The sequence below is a fragment of the Rhinoraja longicauda genome, chromosome 9 (genome assembly GCF_053455715.1).
Source record: "Rhinoraja longicauda isolate Sanriku21f chromosome 9, sRhiLon1.1, whole genome shotgun sequence".
Lineage (NCBI taxonomy): Eukaryota > Metazoa > Chordata > Chondrichthyes > Rajiformes > Arhynchobatidae > Rhinoraja > Rhinoraja longicauda.
In genome coordinates this window covers 44,437,167-44,459,634 of record NC_135961.1, presented here as the reverse complement: position 1 = coordinate 44,459,634, position 22,468 = coordinate 44,437,167, and the positions used below count along the sequence as shown (strand labels likewise).

The 22,468-nt window shown below is 46.3% G+C and overlaps 2 protein-coding genes across 2 annotated transcripts in view; one reads left to right on the top strand and one right to left on the bottom strand.

Annotated features, from left to right (window-relative positions):
- Positions 1-22,468, top strand: part of adss2 (adenylosuccinate synthase 2) — a 612,379-nt gene that overhangs the window by 413,981 nt on the left and 175,930 nt on the right. The gene's annotated exons all lie outside the window — the stretch shown is intronic.
- LOC144596686 (3-oxo-5-alpha-steroid 4-dehydrogenase 2-like) lies at positions 5,312-20,902 on the bottom strand. The gene is made up of 5 exons (XM_078405364.1): positions 20,539-20,902; positions 18,171-18,334; positions 8,902-9,003; positions 7,242-7,392; positions 5,312-5,700 (listed from the first exon to the last, which is right to left on the bottom strand). Exons 1-5 carry the CDS (start codon positions 20,820-20,822, stop codon positions 5,634-5,636), a joined length of 768 nt encoding a protein of 255 aa, XP_078261490.1. The 5' UTR covers positions 20,823-20,902; the 3' UTR covers positions 5,312-5,633.

Below are 22,468 nucleotides of genomic sequence, written 5' to 3'. Positions count from 1 at the left end.
TCCCCCCTCCCTCCACCTCCCCCCCTTCCCCTCCCCCCCTTCCCTCCCCTCCTCCCTCCACACCTCCCTCCCTCCCCCCACCCTCCCCGCCTCCCGGTTACAATGGAAACCCTACGACGACGGGCCCAACGGGGAAAGAGGGGTACTGAGAAAACGGGTGGTCCCCCTCCCTCCCCCCTTCCCCCCTCCCTACCCCCTCCCTCCCCTCTCCCTCCCCTTCTCCCTCCCCCTCCCCCTCCCCTCCCCCCTCCACACCTCCCTCCTCCCTTCCCTCCCCCCCACTCCCCTCCCGGTTACAATGGAAACCTTACGAGGACGGGCACAACGGGGAAAGAGGGGTACTGGGAAAAGGGGAGGTCCCCCTCTCTCCCCCTTCCACCCTCCCTCCCTCCCCCCTTCCCCCCACCCCTCCCCCTCTCCCTCCCCCCTCCCTCCACCTCCCCCCCTTCCCCCCTCCCTCCCCCTCCCCTCCTCCCTCCACAACTCCCTCTTCCCTCCCTCCCCCCTCCCTCCCTGCCTCACGGTTACAATGGAAACCCTGCGAGGACGGGCCCAACGGGGAAAGGGGTGTGCTGGGGAAAGGGGGGGGAGAGTAAGAGTGTATCTGGGGGAGAGAGAATGGGGGGGTCTGAGAATGGGGACTGGGGAGGGGGACAACAGGGGGCTTGGTGGTTTGGGAAAGAAGAGTACTGGGAAAAGGGGAGGTACCCCTCCCTCCCCACTCTCCTCCCTCCCTCATCCCTCCCTCCCTCCCGTCCCAGCAGCGCTGACCGCCGGGAGGTGTAGTCGCCGTCGCCTCTCCCGCTGTTTGATTTCATTTATAACAAGGACAATGTGATTTTCATTAAGTTTGATTTTATTTATTAAAAAAAAGCTGATGCTCTATAGATAAGTTTATTTCCTTTTCAACAAAGAACGCTGTTTATTTTAAAGTAAAATAGACCCTCCCCCCCACCCCCCCTCCCTCCACCCTTCCATCCCTCTCCCCGTCCCCCCTCCTTCCACCCTCCCTCCACCCCTTCAGGTTCCAATGGAAACCATACGGGGACGGGCCCAATGGGGAAAGAGGGGTACTGGGAAAAGGGGAGGTCCCCCTCCCTCCCCCCTTCAACCCCTCCCCTCCCCCCCTCCTCCCTCCCCTCCCCCCTATCCCCTCCCTCCCCTCTCCCTCCCCCTCCCCCCCTTCAACCCTCCCCTCCCCCTCCCCTCCCCTCCCCGCTCCCTCACCCTCCCCTCCTTCCTCCACACCTCCCTCCTCCCTCACTCCCCCTTCCCTCCCTCCCCTCCTCCCGGTTACAATGAAAATCCTACGAGGACGGGCCCAACGGGGAAAGAGGGGTACTGGGAAAAGGGGAGGTCCCCCTCCCTCCCCCTCCCCCCTCCCTCCAATCTCTCTCCACCCTCCCACACCTTCCCCCCTCCCCCACTTCCCCCCTCACCTCCCCCCTCCCTCCCCCTCCTTCCTCCACACCTCCCTCCTCCCTCCCTCCCCCTTCCCTCCCTCCCCTCCTCCCGGTTACAATGGAAACCCTACGAGGATGGGCCCAACGGGGAAAGAGGGAAAAGGAGAGGTCCCCTTCCCTCCCCCTACCCCCCTCCCTCCCCTCTCCCTCCTCCCCCCCCCTTCCCCCCTCCCCCCCTCCCACCCTCCCCTCCCCTCCTCCCTCCCCCTCCCCACACCCCTCCCCTTCCCTTCCCCCCACTCCTCTCCCGGTTACAATGGAAACCCTACGAGGACGGGCCCAACGGGCACACTCGTGCTAGTCTTCTTATACTACTAAAACTCAGATCTTGTAGCGTTGTATATATATTCCACTGATGTCGGCTGAATACGGCAATTCCGGCAAAACGGTGAACCGTAGCGCCACGATTTTTGTACCGCCTTAATCACCATGCGGTTCGCTGCTGGAAAATGATATTGTTATTTAATTCGGACGCATATTTTTTAAGTTACAGAGGTTTAAAGGTGCTGCCCCCCCTCATTTATCGAAGTTTTGACAGAAGGGGGGCGCTGCGGTGCGGCAGTGCTCAGTACGCATGCGCGGAATCTCCTCACTCTGTACTCAGCACGCATGCGCGGCATCTCCTCATTCGCACCAAAACAATGGACGCCGTTAGCGGCGCCAGCCCGCGATCACCGGCTCACCTCTCCTCTCTCCCCTTGCTTCTCTCATCTCTCCCACACCCGGGAGAACATCTCCCCGCTATCCCCCCCTCCCCCCGGGCCTTTGAATGATGCGATCTCCCGAAGCCCCCCCCCCCACCGGGCTTTTCACTGATCCGATCACCCGCACCCCCCCCCCCCCCCGGGCCTTTAACTGATGCTAAGAGTGTGTCTGGGGAAGAGAAAATGGGGGGGGGGGGGGGGGCTGAGAATGGGACAACAGGGGTAGTGCGGAGGGGAATTGGTGGTGGGGGAAAGAGGGGTACTGGGAAAATGGAAGGTCCATATCCCTCCCCTCTCCCCCCCCCCCTCCCTCCCTCCACAAATACCACCCCATCTCTCATCACCCTCCCCCCCTCCCTCCACCCTCCATCCTCAACACATCCCTCCCTCCACCACTCCCTCCCCCTCGATCACTCCACACCTCCCTCCCCCAAACCTCCCTCTCCCTCCCTCCCCCCTTCACTCCCTCACCCCCTCCCGGATACAATGGAAACCCTAAGAGGACGGGCCAAAGGGGAGAGTGTGGGGAGAGTAAGAGTGGGGATGGGGGACGAGAGAATGGGGGAGTGGGTAATGGGCCCAACGGGCCCACTTTGTCTAGTATACTACTAAAACTCAGATCTTGTGTTATATATATATATATATGCGCGTAACAGCGGTTTCTCTGATTTCGTCAAAACGGTGAACCGTAGCGCCACGATTTTTGCACCGCCTTAATCACCACGCGGTTATCTGCTGCAAAATTGTTTTTTATTTAATTCGGTCGCATGTTTTTTAAGTTACAGAGGTTTTAAAGTGCTCCCCCCCCCCCTAAATTATAGGGGGCGCTGTGGTGCGGATTTATTGAAGGACTTCAGATTATGATGTCACAATGCCCCTGTGAGATGGGGGATACATTGTTGCGAATACAGGCGCTGTGGTGCGGATTTATTGAAGGTCTTCAGCTTATGATGTCACAATGCCCCTGTGAGATGGGTGATACATTGTTGTGAATACAGATCGCCGTGAGAAGCACTTGGTCAAGTCAAGTTAAGTCAATTTTATTTGTATAGCACATTTAAAAACAACCCTCGTTGACCAAAGTGCTGTACATCTGATTAGGTACTAAGGAAAAAAATGAAATATACAGTGGCACGCAAACAGTTCACAGTACCTCCTCAATGAGCCTCAAACGCTAGGGAGTAGAAATAGGTTTTGAGCCTGGACTTAAAGGAGTGGATGGAGGGGGCAGTGCTGATGGGGAGAGGGATGCTGTTCCACAGTCTAGGAGCTGCAACCGCAAAAGCTCGGTAACCCCTGAGCTCGGTCCCCCATCCACGAAGGGGGACTGGGGAGGGGGACAACAGGGGTCGTTGCGGAGGGGGCTTGGTGGTGGGGGAAAGAGGGGTACTGGTAAAAGGGGAGGTCCCCCTTCCCCCCTCAACCCCTTCATCCCCCCTCCTTTCCACCTCCATCCCCACTCCCTCCCCCCTCCTCCCCCTCCCTCCCCCCTCCCTCCCCACCTCCCTCACCCATCCCCCCCTAACTCCCCCCAATCCCTCCTTCCCTCCATCCCTCCCTCCCCCAATCCCTCCCTCCACCCTTCCATCCCTCTCCCCCCTCCTTCCACCCTCCCTCCCCTCTCCCTACAATGGAAATCCTACGGGGACGGGCCCAACGGGGAAAGAGGGGTACTGGGAAAAGGGGAGGTCCCCCACCCTCCCCCTTCCCCCCTCCCCTCCACCCCTCCCTCCCCTCCACCCCTCCCTCCCCCCCTCCCCCCTTACCTCCCCCTCCCCCCTTACCCACCTCCCCCCTTCCCCCCTCCACCCCCCTCCCCTCCCTCCCCCATCCCCCCTCCACACCTCCCTCCACACCTCCCTCCTCCCTCCCTGTTACAATGGAAACCCTACGAGGATGGGCCCAACGGGAAAGAGGGGTACTGGGAAAAGGGGAGGTCCCCCTCCCTCCCCCTTCCCCCCTCCCCTTCCCCCCTCCCTTCCCCCCTCCCCTCCACCCCTCCCTCCCCCCTACCTCCCCCCCTCCCCCCTTCCCCCCTACCCCTCTCCCTCCCCCCCTTCCCCCCCCCTCCTCCCTCCACACCTCCCTCCTCCCCCTTCCCTCCCTCCCTCCCTCCCCTCCTCCCGGTTACAATGGAAACCCTACGAGGACGGGCCAATGGGGAAAGAGGGGTACTGGGAAAAGGGGAGGTCCCCCTCCCTCCCTCCCTCCCCCTCCACCCGCCTCCCTTCACCCCTTCCCCCCTTCCCCCCCTCCCTCCTCCCTCCACACTTCCCTCCTTCCTCCCTCCCCTCTCTCCCCCTTCCCTCCCTCCCTCCCCTCCTCCCGGTTACAATGGAAACCCTACGAGGACGGGCCCAACGGGAAAGAGGGGTACTGGGAAAAGGGGTGGTCCCCCTCCCCTCCCCCTTCCCCCCTCCCCTCCCCCCTCCCTCTCCCCCCCTACCCCTCTCCCTCCCCCTCCCCACCTTCCCCCTCCCCCTCCCTCCCCCTCCCTCCTCCCTCCCCTCCTCCCTCCCCCTCCCCTTCCCTCCCTCCCCTCCTCCCGGTTACAATGGAAACCCTACGAGGACGGGCCCAATGGGGAAAGAGGGGTACTGGGAAAAGGGGAGGTCCCCCTCCCTCCCCGCTCCCCTCCCCCTCCCTCCCCCCCCCCCTACCCACCTGGTACTGGGAAAAGGGAGGTCCTCCTCCCTCCCCCCCTTCCCTTCCCCCTCCCCCCCTCCCTCTCCCTCCCCCCTACCCCCTCCCTCCCCTCTCCCACCCCCTCCCCTCCCCCCTCCCATCTCCCCCTCTCTCCCCCCTCCCTCCCCCCTGCCCCGCTCCCTCCCCTCCCCCCCCCCCCTTTCCCCCTCCCTCCCCCCCTTTCCTCCCCCCCACTCCCCTCCCGGCTACAATGGAAACCCTACGAGGACGGGCCCAACGGGCACACTTGTGCTAGTATCACTTAAAAACTACTATTAAAGAAACAAAGCCTAGGTTGTCAACATACAATTTTACTTTGGTTAACTGTAGATCCAATTCAGCACTGGTAAATTTGTAGTCTAATTAAAAATAAACATTTTAGATTCACTTTCACAAGTAATACTCTATATAAGCTGATATTTCACAAATGCAATTAGTCTTTAATTCAATTCGTCTTTAATTTAATTCAATTATGAAGTCAAATACAAGCTTTGTTCCTTCAAACCCTAAATCTAATACAAAGATCTAATGGAATTCAGTTGGAATAATCATACAGTTGTCACAATTTTATTGAGTATTTAATTGCCAAAACAGGAAAAGCTCAGCTAAATACTTAAAACTGGAGTTAAATTAACAAACACTCTGCATTACTTTTAACACAACTTTCTTCAAAATAATAGCGTGATTTAACGATGATTTTAAGTACACAAAGTACATTGTCATTGCAGCAGAAAATCTCAACATTACTAAGAGAGAAAATTGGTAAGCCTGTACTATTATTTCAAAATAGAAGAGGAATTAAAGCTTTTCTAGATTTTGGATATTCTTGAAACTTCTGCTGATAAAACCTGTAAAAGAAAACCAATAAAAGATGAACATTTATTCATTTGGTCTATTTAATAAATATATTGATTTTTGTCAAGAATACAACTAGTTTTAAACTAGGGTCAAAATCTTGCAAGTTGCAGATTATATCAATTCATACATATATGCTCTTTAGTAAAATAGCAACAGACAAGACAAAAACTATTCTATATGGGACATAGAACAGTACATCACGGCACGGTAGCGCAGCGGTAGAGTTGCTGCTTTACAGCGAATGCAGCGCCGGAGACTCAGGTTCGATCCTGACTACGGGTGCTGCACTGTAAGGAGTTTGTACGTTCTCCCCGTGACCTGCGTGGGTTTTCTCCGAGATCTTCGGTTTCCTCCCACACTCCAAAAAAGTACAGGTATGTAGGTTAATTGGCTGGGTAAATGTAAAAATTGTCCCTAGTGGGTGTAGGATAGTGTTAATGTACGGGGATTGCTGGGCGGCACGGACTTGAGGGCCGAAAAGGCCTGTTTCCGGCTGTATATATATGATATGATATATATCACAGGAGCAGACCCTTTGCCCACAATGTCCGTACAAAACATGATGCCAAGTTAAACTAATCTCCTTGCTTGCATGTAATTCATATCCCTTCATTCCATGCGTCCATCTAAAGACTCGTAAATGTCATTTTCGTCTCTGCCTTCACCATCACTTGCTCCAGGCATGATAGGGTTGACCATCTGAATCTTTTCCGAGGGGAGAAACTCAACGGCACATCTTTAAGGTAAGAGGGACAAAGTTTAAAGGAGTTGCGTGCAGCAAGCTTTTTTACACAGGGTGGTGGATGTATGGAACAAGCTGCCAGAGGAGGTAGTTGAGACTGGGACTATCCCATCATCTAAGAAACAGACAGGTACATGGATAGGACAAGTTTGGAGGGATATGGACCAATCGCAGGCAGGTGGGATTAGTGTAGCTGGGACATGTTGGCCGGCGTGGGCAAGTTGGGCCGAAGGGCCTCTTTCCACATTATCACTCTGACTTCTCTATTATAACTGCAAATGTGTAATTTTTCTAGAAGATAGTCTCAAGTTAATGAAAGATACAGGAACCCCAAGGATAAGCAACATCGATTCCCAACAAATACAAATCGGCATGCAGATGTTATGAGGAAGCAGAGACAAATATTACAATGTACAAGCTCAATTTACACCGGTATATCAAGAGCATTGATAAACACTGACAAGATTTAACAGAACAAAAATCTGGACAATCTCCAAGTGTACCCTAGCACATCATGTTCTGGAGATCAATGATAAAAAACAACAGGTTCAAGTTTTCGTTTCAGAGTCTGATTTTCCCTGTTCTAAATTTTATATATTCTGCAAGTATGCAATGTTTGGATAGATTTGTAATGGATAGTTACATTGCAGTATTTTTAAAACAAAAATCTACCCCAGTATATTAAATTCTGATGAGGATTTCATTCAAACCCAAATTGTTATATTGCAATTACATATCAATTACTGCAACAAAGATAAAACAAATTACATTTTGTTCCTGTCAATTTACCTGTGGTGGTGCACAGCACGGGAGCCCAAATTGAGGGCTGAGAACAGAGCAAAGGCAAAAGCTGGGTAGGTCCAGGTTGCCAGAGAATAACCAAACCACTCCACAATCTCACCAAAATAGTTTGCTGCAGAAATGTATTCAAATAATCCTCCTGAAAAAAGCAAAACCATAAAGATAGATTATGATTACAGTCATGGATTATTTAGTGTCACAAAGTCCTTGTTATCTTGATACAAAACTAATTTCCTTTGACTCTTGTTTCACTTTAGGAATCAGCACTAAGTACTACTTAACCAAACACAAACCCAGTAGTCTTTTCTGTAAACCAGCTGCAAATTCCCCCAAAGATTGAGCATTTCCAGTGTTCAATAAATCTCTCGTGGGTGTTCTATTCTTATAACCTGATTTAATGTTAATGTTGAAGCAGCACAATTTGCACAAATTGAAAAGAGTGAAATTTGGTCATTTTAAAGCACACCCTCCCACTTATGTATTATTAATTCACTTCTGAAATCATTCTTGAAAATTGAAATGCTGTTCAGAACCAGACAGTGGAAAGTACAACGCTCACTTTATACAGAAATTAAGTTGTAGATTAAGTAATTAAAAAATTAGATTATGTGGTCATTGGTTCAAAGTCAGGGCAGAACAGTATTATATTCAAAACTTTAAGCATTAAAGAATCTGCAGAAGGAACTGAGCACAACAGGTGAAATCAGCAGGAAAAGGACAGTCGATATTTTGACTAGAGACCCTTAATCTGGACTGAAAGTGGAAGGAAGGTAGCCAATATAAAGAGGTGAGGGCTGGGGCAAGAAATAGGTCAATCCCAGTGAGGAGTGGATTGATTGGGATGGAGGAGAGAGTGGTAGGGATAATGGCAGAGACGAGGATGTGATTTGTGGAGGTGACAAGGGGCTGTAGATGGAATCAGATGGGAAAGGAAATTGGAATATGGGGTCAAATAAAATATATCAGGTGGGCAGGTGGGACTGGTAGGGATGGGTGGAAAAGTTACCTGAAGGGAGGAGTGTTTGGATGATGGGCAGATGGGAGTAGGTGGGAAAGAAGCTGTAAGGAGAGGGGGGGCTGGGGGGGGGGGGGGGGGGGGGGGAGGGTTGGTAGATGGTGGAATAGAAAGCAATGTGTGGGAATATCGAGTAGATGAGGAAGAGAAGAACCATATTACCCAGAAGAAAATTCAGTGTGCATTTAGTCAGAAGAAAATAATCTGCATATGCTGGAATCTTAAGTAAACAAAAAGACACCAGTGTAATTCAACGAGCCATGCAGTATCTGTGGAGGGAAAGGATAGGCAATGTTTTGGGTCGGGACCCTTCTTCATGCTGTCAGGTTATAGACTGAACCTGGACCAGTCCAACTGGAACATCAACAGATTATCTCGGTACAGTTGCTGCCAGACCTTCTGACTATTTCTAGTATTTTGTTTGAATTTAACATTTATAACAGCAATTTACTTAGGAGAATTTGGCCAAAAGATAGTCACATATTCCATGTTTTTATATATACAGTGATCTTCAGAAATATAAGTATAGGGCATTGATTCATTAACATCAATTGAAATAGAAGTGATAATGGAATGAATAGAACTTGGATGTAAAACTCAGTTACTATTTTAAAAGATAGTTGGAAAGGTTACCTCGAGGAATTTTGTAACTCAAATCTCCAGGTTCCCTCAATTTGCGCAACAAATTATCGCTATGAATATTGAAGGCCATTCCCATAAAGAATAACAATATCCCTGGAAAACAAACATGAAAGTCTCTTGAAACACAGTAGAGAAAAACATTCAATTCCATTCTCGCTGTATTTGTTTTGAAGCCTCAAAATATTTGATGAATTCTCAACGTGGCTTCATCCAATTCATCAGTATTCAATTTAACTCTTTAGATTGTATTAATTCTCCTGCCTTCTCCCAAGTATTGATGTGCCAGTAACCCAAAATTCAAAGTATTGATATGCTATGATTATGATATGATTCTTACCTTGCCGGAGATGCAATTGTTTTCCGGATCGTATCTCCAGTCACTCTGCGGCCTAACATCATGGAGCTGGCGGCCTTGCTCGGGACTGACTTTGAGCCCCATCGCGGTGCAGTGGACTTACTATCAGAGCTGATCCCCTGCCTGGGATTAACGCTCCAACAACTGCCTGCGGACTTCAACATCGAGGAGCTCACTGTCTCGGGTAGAGACCGATGTCGGGAAGCTCCGAAGAACACAGAAAGTTCAACTAGCCCTGACCCAGCGTCAGATTGCTCAGCGTGGGGAAGCTGAGATTCCCCCCCCCCCCCGATGCAGGAGCTTGATTGTCCCAACGCGAGGGCTATGGGAGTAAGATCGCCCCGTCAACGGAAGGCTCGAGGCCCCCGTCCATGGGTGAACAAAGAAGGGAAGAGATTGACATTTATTTTTCGCCTTCCAACACAGTGAGAAATGTGGAGAAGTCACTGTGGTGGATGTTCATGTTAAAATGCATTGTGTGTTCTGTTGCTTTTTATTGGTATGACTATATGGCAAATGAATTTCCTCATATGTTGCAAAACATACTTGGCTAATAAAGTATGATTATGATGATTATTATGATTATAATTTTAAATGAAGGGTCTTTAACACAAGTTCCATGAGATTAAAGGAGCAAACATTTTGCACGAGTAAATATCAGCTACAAACTAGCTCTGCTAATCATATTAAATTGTATTAGGCTTTACATAACACTTCTACAAAAATATTGAAATTAGGAATAATAGTCTATTCTAGCCTGCACCATTCAACACTACCAACGCTGATATCAATCATTCATGTAGGCATACCATTTCTATTATCCTACTATTTCTCCCGCTATCCTTTGATCCTCTTAGATTTAAGAAATATCTTGCCGGTGCCGCATTTTCTTCAGTTCCAAATAGCATGACCCCATGTCAAGGCGGAAAACGCCTTTTTCCATACACTCAGCAACCGGGGAACTTCCTCCTTGCATCTAAACTGTCCATGTTAATATTTCATTAGGCTTATTCAAGAACATCTCACTTTATTTTAATTTATGTACACGAAAATGATTATAGTATCAAAACCACAAGAGTTACTGTAAACTTTTTATTCCTCATTAACAAATTGACAAATAATCCAGGTAATTAGGATGTCAACACAACCTCAGCTGGGGGTTTATATAATAAGTATGGTAGAACCATATTCAAAGACAAATGCAAGAGCAGCTAGATGTTTACAAGTCGATTCAGGCAATTTGTAATATCCCTTCAAAACAAAATCCTAATGTCCACAACTCCATTTCAATCTGATTGTTGCTATAGTTTAGTTTATTGTCATGTGTACAGTGACAATACCGAGGTACAGTGAAAATATTTTGTTTAGGAAGGAACTGCAGATGCTGGTTTACACTGAAGATCAACACAAAATGCTGGAGTAACTCAGCGGGACAGGCAGTGTGTCTGGATAGAAGGAATGGGTGATGTTTCAGGTCGAGACCCATCTTCAGACTTTTGTGTGCTAACCAGTCAGCGAAAAGACTGGAACACAATTACAATTGAGCCATCCACAGTGTACAGATAGATATATGATGAAGAGAATAATGTTTAGTACACAATAAAGTCCAGTAAAATCTGATTAAAGATAGTCCGAGGGTCTCCACTGATGTAGATATCCTGCTTATTAAAATCAGTGTAAATGTCTACATGTCTGATGGATTGGGCTACATTCACAACTCTGGAATTTCTTGTGGCAGAGCTTTTTCCAAAGCAAACTATGGTGCAATCTGACAGTACGCTTTGTATGGTGCAATCTGACAGTACGCTTTGTATGGTGCATCTGTCGAAGTTTATAGATTGGGGCATTAAGTACAAGAGCAGCGAGGTCATGCTCCAATATTATGAAACATTGATGAGACCTTAGCTGGTGATCTGATCATTATCTTCCTTAGCTTGTCAATTTGCTTGTTTTCCTCAGTCTCAAGGAGGTAGAGGCATTGGTGTGCCTTTGTGGCTGCCATTTCATAATTCTAAAGCGTGAGAAAGTTAAGATGTTTTGTATTGCAGAAAGAGTTAGAGTGTGGTGAGGAAATGTTTGGAGACCAAGATTATTCAGGTGCCCACGTGGGACTAAAGAAAAAAAAAACACTGATTAAGGAATATTCTAAATATTTCTAATAAGAAATCCACAATATGATAAGTTTTACTCTACAAATTGAGAGGGAGAAGGGAAAATCAGAAGTGTCAGTATTACAGTATAGCAAAGAGGATTACAGAGGCATGAGGCAGGAGCTGGCCAAAATTGACTGGAAGGAGGCCCTAGCAGGGAAGACGGTGGAACAGCAATGGCAGGTATTTCTGGGAATAATGCAGAAGTTGCAGGATCAATTTATCCCAAAGAGGAGGAAAGATTCTAAGGGGAGTAAGAGGCACCCGTGGCTGACAAGGGAAGTCAAGGACAGCATAAAAATAAAAGAGAAGTATAACATAGCAAAGAAGAGTGGGAAGCCAGAGGATTGGGACTCTTTTAAAGAGCAACAGAAGATAACTAAGAAGGCAATACGGGGAGAAAAGATGAGGTACGAGGGTAAACTAGCCAATAATATAAAGGGGGATAGTAAAAGCTTTTTTAGGTATTTAAAGAGGAAAAAATAGTCAAGGCAAATGTGGGTCCCTTGAAGACAGAAGCATGGGAATTTATTATGGGGAACAAGAAAATGGCAGACGAGTTGAACCGGTACTTTGGATCTGTCTTCACTAAGGAAGATACAAACAATCTCCCAGATGTTCTAGCGGCCAGAGATCCTAGTGTGACAGAGGAACTGAAGGAAATCCACATTAGGCAGGAAATGGTGTTGGGTAGACTGATGGGACTGAAGGCTGATAAATCCCCAGGGCCTGATGGTCTGCATCCCAGGGTACTTAAGGAGGTGGCGCTAGAAATTGTGGACGCATTGTTGATCATTTTCCAATGTTCTATAGATTCAGGATCAGTTCCTGTGTATTGGAGGGTAGCTAATGTTGTCCCACTTTTTAAGAAAGGAGGGAGAGGGAAAACGGGAATTTATAGACCAGTTAGTCTGTCATCAGTGGTGGGGAAGATGCTGGAGTCAATTATAAAAGATGAAATTGCGGAGCATTTGGATAGTAGTAACAGGATCGTTCCGAGTCAGCATGGATTTATGAAGGGGAAATCATGCTTGACTAATCTTCTGGAATTCTTTGAGGATGTAACTAGGAAAATTGACAAGGGAGAGCCGGTGGATGTTGTGTACCTCGACTTTCAGAAAGCCTTCGACAAGGTCCCACATAGGAGATTAGTGGGCAAAATTAGAGCACATGGTATTGGAGGTAGGGTACTGACATGGATAGAAAATTGGTTGACAGACAGAAAGCAAAGAGTGGGGATAAATGGGTCCCTTTCAGAATGGCAGGCAGTGACTAGTGGGGAATCGCAAGGCTCGGTGCTGGGACCGCAGCTATTTACAATATACATTAATGACTTGGATGAAGGGATTAAAAGTACCATTAGCAAATTTGCAGATGATACAAAGCTGGGTGGTAGTGTGAACTGTGAGGAAGATGCTATGAGGTTGCAGGGTGACTTGGACAGGTTGTGTGAGTGGGCGGATGCATGGCAGATGCAGTTTAATGTGGATAAGTGTGAGGTTATCCACTTTGGTGGCAAGAATAGGAAGGCAGATTATTATCTGAATGTTGTCAAGTTAGGAAAAGGGGACGTACAACAAGATCTGGGTGTCCTAGTGCATCAGTCACTGAAAGGAAGCATGCAGGTACAGCAGGCAGTGAAGAAAGCCAATGGAATGTTGGGCTTCATAACAAGAGGAGTTGAGTATAGGAACAAACAGGTCCTTCTGCAGTTGTACAGGGCCCTAGTGAGACCGCACCTGGAGTACTGTGTGCAGTTTTGGTCTCCAAATTTGAGGAAGGATATTCTTGCTATTGAGGGTGTGCAGCGTAGGTTTACTAGGTTAATTCCTGGAATGGCGGGACTGTCATATGTTGAAAGACTGGAGCGACAAGGCTTGTATACACTGGAATTTAGAAGGATGAGAGGGGATCTTATCGAAACATATAAGATTATTAAGGGGTTGGACACGTTAGAGGCAGGAAACACGTTCCCAATGCTGGGGGAGTCCAGAACCAGGGGCCACAGTTTAAGAATAAGGGGTAGGCCATTTAGAATGGAGATGAGGAAAAACCTTTTCAGTCAGAGAGTTGTAAATCTGTGGAATTCTCTGCCTCAGAAGGCAGTGGAGGCCAGTTCTCTGAATGCATTCAAGAGAGAGCTAGATAGAGCTCTTAAGGATAGCGGAGTCAGGGTGTATGGGGAGAAGGCAAGAACGGGTACTGATTGAGAATGATCAGCCATGATCACATTGAATGGTGGTGCTGGCTCGTAGGGCCAAATGACCTCCTCCTGCACCTATTGTCGAAGTGGCCTCTGCCTTCTTAGGATCTGAAAGTATTGATGCACCTTTGTCGTTCAATGTCATTGGGATGTTTTTTGGTAAAAGAATTCCTGATATCCCATGGTTGATTTGAGGCAAAGGCCAGAGACTGTTTATACAGTTATTACACATGCCTCAGTAAATGGGACAACACATCTTGATTGAACTAGTTCTATGGTCACATCTAGGTGACAGCTAACCAGAATTGACATCTAACAAGAAAATAAATTAAGACGGTGCAGCAGATGTGGTTTACATGGACTTCGGTAAGATTTTTGATAAGATCCCACAGACTGGTAGACTGGTCTTATATGGTAGGCTGGCAATTTGACAACCAACCTCTGATCCCTTATGCCTTGAGGCACAAAGCAACTAAAGTCAGTTGGACAGCTGGATCCAAAAGGGACAAAGTGATAGGAGGCAAAGAGTAGTAGTTTACAGACATTTTTTGTGACTGGAAATCTGCAACAGGTGATGTACCACAGGAGAGAATGCCAATACCTTTGGGTAATAAATGACTTGGATAAGCATACAAGCATCTGATTAGTAAGTTTACATTCAACAAAAATTGGTGGAGTTGTTGACAGCAGCAAAGGTTGCGCAAGGTTACAGCAGGACAGACAATAGCTGAAAAGTTGAAAAGAAATGATGCAGATGGAATTAAATTCAGACGAGTGTGAGGTTATGCATTCAATGCAGGAAGGATGAAGTAGAGAGTGTAGAAGAGATTCACCAAGAATTTGCCTGAAATGTAGGGCTATTTTTATAGGGAGAGATTGAATGGGCTTGGTTTATTCACACTAGAATGTAGGAGGCTGAAGGGTGACCTCAGAGGTTTATAAAATGATGAGGTTATAGATACTCAGACTCTTTCCCAGGGCACAGGAATTCATGACTTGAGGGCACACGTTTAAGGAGAGAGAGAGATTAAAGAAAGCCAAAGGGTAGGATTTTCCACACAGCGGATGGATGGTTATCATATCATATCATATCATATATATACAGCCGGAAACAGGCCTTTTCGGCCCACCAAGTCCGTGCCGCCCAGCGATCCCCGTACATTAACACTATCCTACACCCACTAGGGACAATTTTTACATTTACCCAGCCAATTAACCTACAAACCTGTACGTTTTTGGAGTGTGGGAGGAAACCGAAGATCTCGGAGAAAACCCACGCAGGTCACGGGGAGAACGTACAAACTCCTTACAGTGCAGCACCCGTAGTCAGGATCGAACCTGAGTCTCCGGCGCTGCATTCGCTGTAAAGCAGCAACTCTACCGCTGCGCTACCGTGCCGCCCATTATCTGGTACAAATTGCCAGAGGTAGATACAATTAATGTGTAAAAGGTATTTGGAAATAGGTAGAGGGAAATGGGCCTAATATATAATCATTCTTTCAAGTTAAAGATAAACAAATTCTTCATTTTTGTCAAGCTGCTAGATGCTGCAATAATCTCGAGACAAGGAACTGCAAATGCTTGTTTATTTAAAAAAATACACAAAGTGCTGAACTACTCAGCAGGTCAGGCAGGATATCTGGAAGGCTTGGATAGCCAACGTTCAGATCAGGACCTTTCTTCAGACTGATTGTGAACGCGGGGAGAAAGCTGGAAAATAGATGTGGGGGCAGGACAAAGCTGGCCAAATGATAGGTGGATACAGGTGAAAGGGGTTTGATTGTCAGATGGGTGGACAAAGGCCAGAGATGAAGGGAGACAGAAGGGTGTTAAATAAGGAGAAGAGGAGCGAAATTTGAAGCCAGAGGAAGGGATAAATGTGGAAGGAGATGCAGAAAAGAGGGGACGAGATGGTCCGGAAACATCACAATCTGGTTTGGGAATAGCTCTGCCCAGGACAGGAAGGCTCTGCGGAGAGTAGTGCGTTCAGCTGAACGCACTATGGGAACTACACTCGCCCCCCTGCAGGACCTATACATCAGGAGGTGCAGATCCAGAGCCAGCAACATTATGGAGAACCCCTACCACCCCAGCAACAGACTGTTCCAGCTGCTACGGTCAGGCAAACGCTTCCACTGTTGCGCTGTGAAAACAGAGAGGATGAGACGGAGTTTCTTCCCACAGGCCATCAGGACTGTTAACTCGTATCACCAGGGACTAATTTAATTTACTGTATTAATTTATTTTTTGTGTTAAAAAAATAATTCTATTCTGTTTTGTAGTTTTAGCACAATCCACAGGCGTTGCCACTTTCATTTCACTGCACATCTTGTATATGTAAATGACAAATAAAGTTGACTTGACTTGACTTGACTTGGGGGAAATGGGTGCATGCCTAGATGGTACACAGGGAAGAGGGGAGGGTTGTTACCTCAAATTGTGGAATTCAATATTCATGCCGTTGGGTTATAAGCTACTCAAGTGGAATAGGAGGTGCCGTTCCTCCAGTTTGCATATGGTCTCACTCTGGCAATGGAGGCGGCCCAGGACAGAAAGGTCGATATGGGAATGAAAAGGAAAGTTAAATTGGTTAAACCCCAGTGTTCACCCATTTCTCCCATTATCCCATCCCCTGCCTACTTCCACCTCTATCCCTTCCTCTGGTTTCACATTTCACTTCTCTTCTCTCCTTGTCTGAGACCCTTTTATCTCCCTTCACCTGTATCCACTTATCAGGATAACTTGCCAGGCTTTGTCCCACACCTCAACTCTCTTTTCCAGTTTTCTGTTACCCACTACAATCGGTCCTAACCCAAAATGTCACCTGCACATGTCCTCCAAAGATCCTGTCTGACTCACCGAGTTACTCCAGCACTTTTGTCTACTTTTTGCTGTAATAATCTGATTGTTATAACATCTCCCCGACTGATAAGTATTATATAGATTCCTTATCTGCTGTGCCAATTCTGATTCCACAATCACAACCTTGCTGCCCAATGAATGAGATTCCAACATGTCGACAGAGTAGAGCCAATAAATCAAAGTAAACCTTCGAGGCGACAGTTCCATTGCCCAAAAATTTCTGCTCTTACTTCAGAATGAGCAGAAATGATTGGATCTAAATATTATCCATCATTAAGGATTTCTGTGACCTTCAGGAGCTTTAGAATGTCTCAAATGAACTCAAAGGAATTCCATTAAATACAATACTTCCACATTGCTGGAAAACCAGCCTTGGAATGTGCCCTTGAACATCTACCAAGGGGGAATCAGGTTTGAAATGGATCCTGTTTGGAGGAAAATTTAGGAAGGTTAGCAATGTTGGAGAAGATAGTCCAAGTCTCCCTTCTCCCGTCTCTCCACTACAACGAATCATCTGACTCTTTTGCACATATTAGAAACCATTCTGAAGGGTCCCATCCGAAGTGTCACCTGTCCATTCCCTCTACGGACACTGCCTGATCCCCGAGTTACTCTAGCACTTTGTGTTTTACAAAACATTGGCATGATGCATAAAAACAATCTCCGAGTATGATTATATCTTGCTTTTAAATTTGAATATTTGCCTTAGATTGATATCTATTTGCATCCTACCAATATGTATTCTTTCTAATCTAGGTTTACTGGGAAGCCAAGATAAACATTTGAAATAGTAAATCAGCCACATCAAGAGATAAATAAGATTTACACACCAAACTGTGACAAATCTAGCCAATGTTATACACCCCTTTTATCACCAAAATGCGACAACATTCCTGGAAATGTAATCTGGTGCCGTATGAGAACACTGCAAAGGGATGAAAGGTTTTACTAGGAACAATCAGCACCTTCTGTAGAGAAAGTGATGGAAAGCCAAGGGACAATAGAAGAGAGCAAAGTCTAAAATTCCAACAATACAAGTTGGTTAAGATTATGGAGGGTTTGAATACAGAAGGAAACTGGATGGGATCTAGCTTTGTCCCATGTTACAATGCTATGAAGTTCTTTGGAGGATGTGGAGGTTTGAGGGATACTAGAAATACATTTTGAGTGCACAAACACGTAGAGATAAATCTGCTGGGAAATTATTATTTGGGCCGACTGCCTTTCTTCCCTGCCCCCTAACCACATTTCTAAATGTTATTGTTTGTACATTAGTTTCATCACAGGTTCAATCAATCAAAGATAACCAATCTATTCTCAAACAAACACCGTTATTTCAATCTACCCTCTTTTGTGCAAAGACTTAACCACAACCAAAAGCAATTTACATCAGGAAAAAATTAGATTCGCAACAAATGGCTAGGGACAATAACAGACAACAGCCAAATCTAAATTTGTACTCCAACATTAAAAGATAATTATTAAGATTAGAGAAGGATTTGATGCAGAAGAAAACTGGATGGGTCTTCAATTGACAAACTTAAATTTACATAAATTAAATTCACAGCAAAAGACACAATGTTGGGGGCAGTGAGCACAAAGTAATAATACAAGTTAATGGAATTTTAATTAAAGATATCTTTAGTAAAGGAAATTAAATGCTGGAAGATTCATGATCATAACAACTTACCAAACAAAAATCTGAAGTCTGTTGTCCAGCTATCATCATACTTTGTACAGTAGATTAAGTTGTGTCCTTGAAGATACCCATTACAAGTGCAAAATAAAAAACTTTGCAAAACAAAGGAGATTTGAATAGATCCCCCTCTGGTGAAGTATCCATAAATCCACGTCCTAATATACAAGGGAAGAAATGGAAATCATGTTTATTTTCTTTGATGTTCTTTTTCTAGATTTCCCACAAAAGGATATCTTTCAAATATCCTATGACTGCTTAGTTGTTCTAAACATGTCCTAAACATTGTCTCCACCACATCTGGTCTCAATGCCTTCCATTCCAGGACATAAAATGTACTCCTTTTTATGGAAATGGGACTTCCTTTCTACTGTGGTTGAAAGCATCCTTCGTTGGCATTTCCATTTCTCAGACTTCCACTCTCACCTAACCCGACCTCCTTCCACACAGATGGAGTTCCCAGTGTCTTCACCTTTCACCCTACTAGCATCCAGCACACCCTACATTGTCTTTCCCACCATGTGCAACAAAATGCCCGCCACTTACATCTTCTCCTCCCCACCCCTTTCCATCTTCTGCAGGGATCACTTCCTCTGTGACTCCATGATCCTCTCATCCTTCTTGAACCCCTGACATTTTATTTTGCAATCACAAGGAGTGCAACACTTTAGTTTAAAGATACAGCGCAAAACAGGCCCTTCGGCCCACCGAGTCAGCACCAACCAGCAATCCCCATACACAAGCACTATCCTACACACACGAGGAACAATTTACAATTTTACCAGGCCAATTAGCCTACAAACCTGAACGTCTGTGGGGTGTGGGAGGAAACTGGAGCATCTGGAGAACATCCATGCAGGTCATGGGGAGAATGTACAAACTCTGACAGCAGCCATAGTCAGGATCGAACCCGGGTCTCTGGTGTTGTAAGGCATCAACTTTACCATTGTGCCACTTTACCACCCTTTACACGTACTGCTTCACTACCATCGAAGGACCCAAACAGCCCTTCCAAGCAAGGCAGAGATTCACTTGCACCACCACTCTTATCCATTGCATTCAGTTCCTCTTGAAGTGGCCTCTTCTACATTTGGCAATCAAATTCAAATGCAAATTAGGCAACTAGTTGGAGAGCTCTGGTTCTCTATCTGCAGTGTCCATCCTGCACTCCCACTTGTATGCCATTTCAACTCCTTACCATGCCCATATCAACATGTCCATCCACTGCCTTCTCCATTGCCATAGTGAGGCCCAACACAAACTAGAGGAACACAACCTCATTATGTTTTAGTTGTCTACAACCTGTAATATAAACATTGTTTTTTTCCCTTTCAATAACCCTTACCTCGTGTTCGGTTTTCTGCCTTTCCTTCCGATCCATCTCCAGTATTAGGATCCTTCCAATTTTTTTTTCCTTTCCAACTTCCACCATCATCCATTTTTGCTCCCCTTCCAGTTTCTGCCACCTAGTTTACACATATTTCACTTGCCAGATACCCTTCCCCATCTCTATCCCCAATGGTTCTCTTTATCATATTCTTATATATCAGTTTCTAGTACTGGTAGTCCACGTTTTCATTAATCTCGATTTTAGCCATCCTTACCTTCAAACTCCCTACTTTCCCTTTCTTTACCCAAATCAGCACCCCTTCCCTCTCCCTCTCCCTCTCCCTCCCCCTTGTCTGGTTCTGATTTTCCCTATAATCCACTCGCCTTTGTCTATCAACTCAACACCTGTCCTGCCCCTACCTGGCTCCATTTACCAATCACCTTTCACCCCCCCGTCTGTGTACCAATCGTTCATTGACCATCAATCTCACGCCTCTTCCTCTCTTATATTGGCCAACTTCCCTCTGCATTCAGTTGGTGGTGCAATGCCTTGACCCATTCCTGCAACAATTCCTTCCTCAACCACCCACGCAGATCATTCCTTTGTCCTATTTACCACACCCCTCCGTATTCCCTGCAATTAAAAGTAAATCTCTTTTTCCCAGTTCCGACAAAATGTCTTTGAGCTAGCACATTCACTGCTTCTTCTTCAGATGCTGACAGACCTGATGAGCCTTCACAGCATCTTGTTTCTTTTTGGACTGTTTTATATTCTGGGTAGAGGGTTTACAATTGGCTGAATAACTCCGATGACATGATTTTATATTTTACAAAGTCATTTTTAATTTAACACAAAGGCACTCAAAATAACTTTTTTTTTTACAGACTTCCTGATAAAGGCAAATCCTGCGGAGATGGACGGGTAGGGTGAATAGATTGCAAACGGCTCCCTGTAGTGTTCAATTCTGTGTGTGGAGTAGGCAAACGTTTAAAGGTCATTACTTGCAGCCTCAGTAAAAAATAACGACGTTACCTGTGGAAGTAGTGTCCACAGAACAAGAACAAGAGTTTGCTCCCCAGTGTATCCAGGCTGCCCGACTGATAAATTAACAAGGCGGGTACAACAAACGAAGGCAACTCCTGAATGATCCAGGCCACTTTAGCTGGGACCTGGAACCGAGCATTACTGGACGACTCCAACCTATATCTCCCGTAGAACAGATGCTGCTTCCGTTGCCTCATCCAAATGGAAAGTCCCAGAAGAACGAGGATACTAGAAAGAAACAACACGGTATTCTCATTGCAGCGGGAGCCCATGATTCCCAAACAGGACACCACTATTTTCGATAAACCTCCAAGTCGCAATTCCTCCTCAGCCTCAGTGAAATGAGCTAAACTTGCTAGCGTGCGCTCGAAGCAAGCGATTTCACCACGCACAGACCCTACCCTACAGTCTTCACGACCAATCAACTATCGTCAATCATAAACCTATCCACAAACCACTCCCATTCAATTACACCCGACACGCACAGTGGAATCTCCTTTAATTTAAATTCTTAATAATAATCACACGTTGGCAATTATGACTACTCGATTTTTAATGTCTTTCAGTTTTGTTCAAATAAAGTCAGGCGAGGGCGCAATACATTGGCGACCTATATTGTTTTCATTTCGCATACGCCTTTTAAAGTATGTAAACATAGAAACATAAAAAGGATGTCCTTCTTCTGCAGTTGTATAGTCGTGGTCTCCTAATTTGAGGAAGGACAAACTTGTAATTGAGGCAGTGCAGGCGCGCAGTGCAGGTTCACGAGATTGATCCCTGGGATGGCGGGATTGATTGTTTTATGAGGAACGTGTTCAGCTAAACTATACTGCTTGTCTTAGGTATGTTTGAGTATGTTATCTTATTAAATAATATATTTAATGGAAACACGTTGCCACTTCTAATTATAATATTGAGCTGATTGGACCCATTTCTGCGAAAACTATTTCTTAAAATCTGTGAAGCAGTGTTGTGAAATTAAACGTCGCAGACTTTCAGAGGATGCGCTCTTCAATTGGCGACTTGTTCTTACACATTTTTAATTTTTAGTTTAGTTTAGTTTATTGTCACGTGAACACCTTTGTACAGTGAAAAGCTGAAGAAGGGTCTCGACCCGAAATGTCAAGCCACCCACAGTGGACAGACACTGGATAAAGAGAATAACGTTTAGTGCAAGATAACGTCCAGTAAAGTCCGATTAAAGACGGAGGGTCTCCCATGATGTAGATGGTAGCTCAGGACCGCTCTCCAGTTGGTGATAGAAACATAGAAAATAGGTGCAGGAGGAGGTGCATTTGGCCCTTCGAGCCAGCACCGCCATTCATTGTGGTCATCGTGATGGACAATAGACAATACGTGCTGGATTAGGCCATTCGGCCTCTCGAGCCGATAGGATGGTTTAGATAGTTCCTCTGTCCCTCCCGTCCCCTCCTACTTCCCAGATCTCCCTCTGTCTACCTGTCTCCACCTATATCCTTCCTTTGTCCCGCCCCCCTGACATCAGTCTGAAGAAGGGTCTCGACCCGAAACGTCACCCATTCCTTCTCTCCTGAGATGCTGCCTGACCTGCTGAATGACTCCAGCATTTTGTGAATAAATAGGATGGTTTAGTTGCCTGATAACTGCAGGGAAGAAACTGTCCCTGATTCTGGAGGTGCAGGAAGGAACTACAGATGCTGGTTTAAACTGAAGGTAGACAGGGTCTCGACCCAAAATGTCACCCATTCCTTCTGTCCAGAGATTCTGTCCCGCTGAGTGACAACAGAATTTTGTGTCCATCACAATCTCTACCTCTTGTCTGATGGGACAGGGAAGAGGGAGTGTCCGGGGTGAAACCAATCCTTCACCAATGCTGTTGGCCTTGCCCAGGCAGCGTGAAGTGTAGATGGAGTTAATGGAAGGGAGGTTGGTTCGCGTG

Bases quoted from the DNA above. Each gene is read 5' to 3' on its own strand.
- LOC144596686 (XM_078405364.1), bottom strand. From the start codon at position 20,822: ATGGGCTCCCGCTGCAATGAGAATACCGTGTTGTTTCTTTCTAGTATC. The intron at 18,335-20,538 runs GTAACGTCGTTA...CTTGTATATTAG, and splicing joins TGTGGACACTACTTCCACAG to GACGTGGATTTATGGATACT. The intron at 5,701-7,241 runs GTAAATTGACAG...TTTCTTTTACAG, and splicing joins CGTGCTGTGCACCACCACAG to GTTTTATCAGCAGAAGTTTC.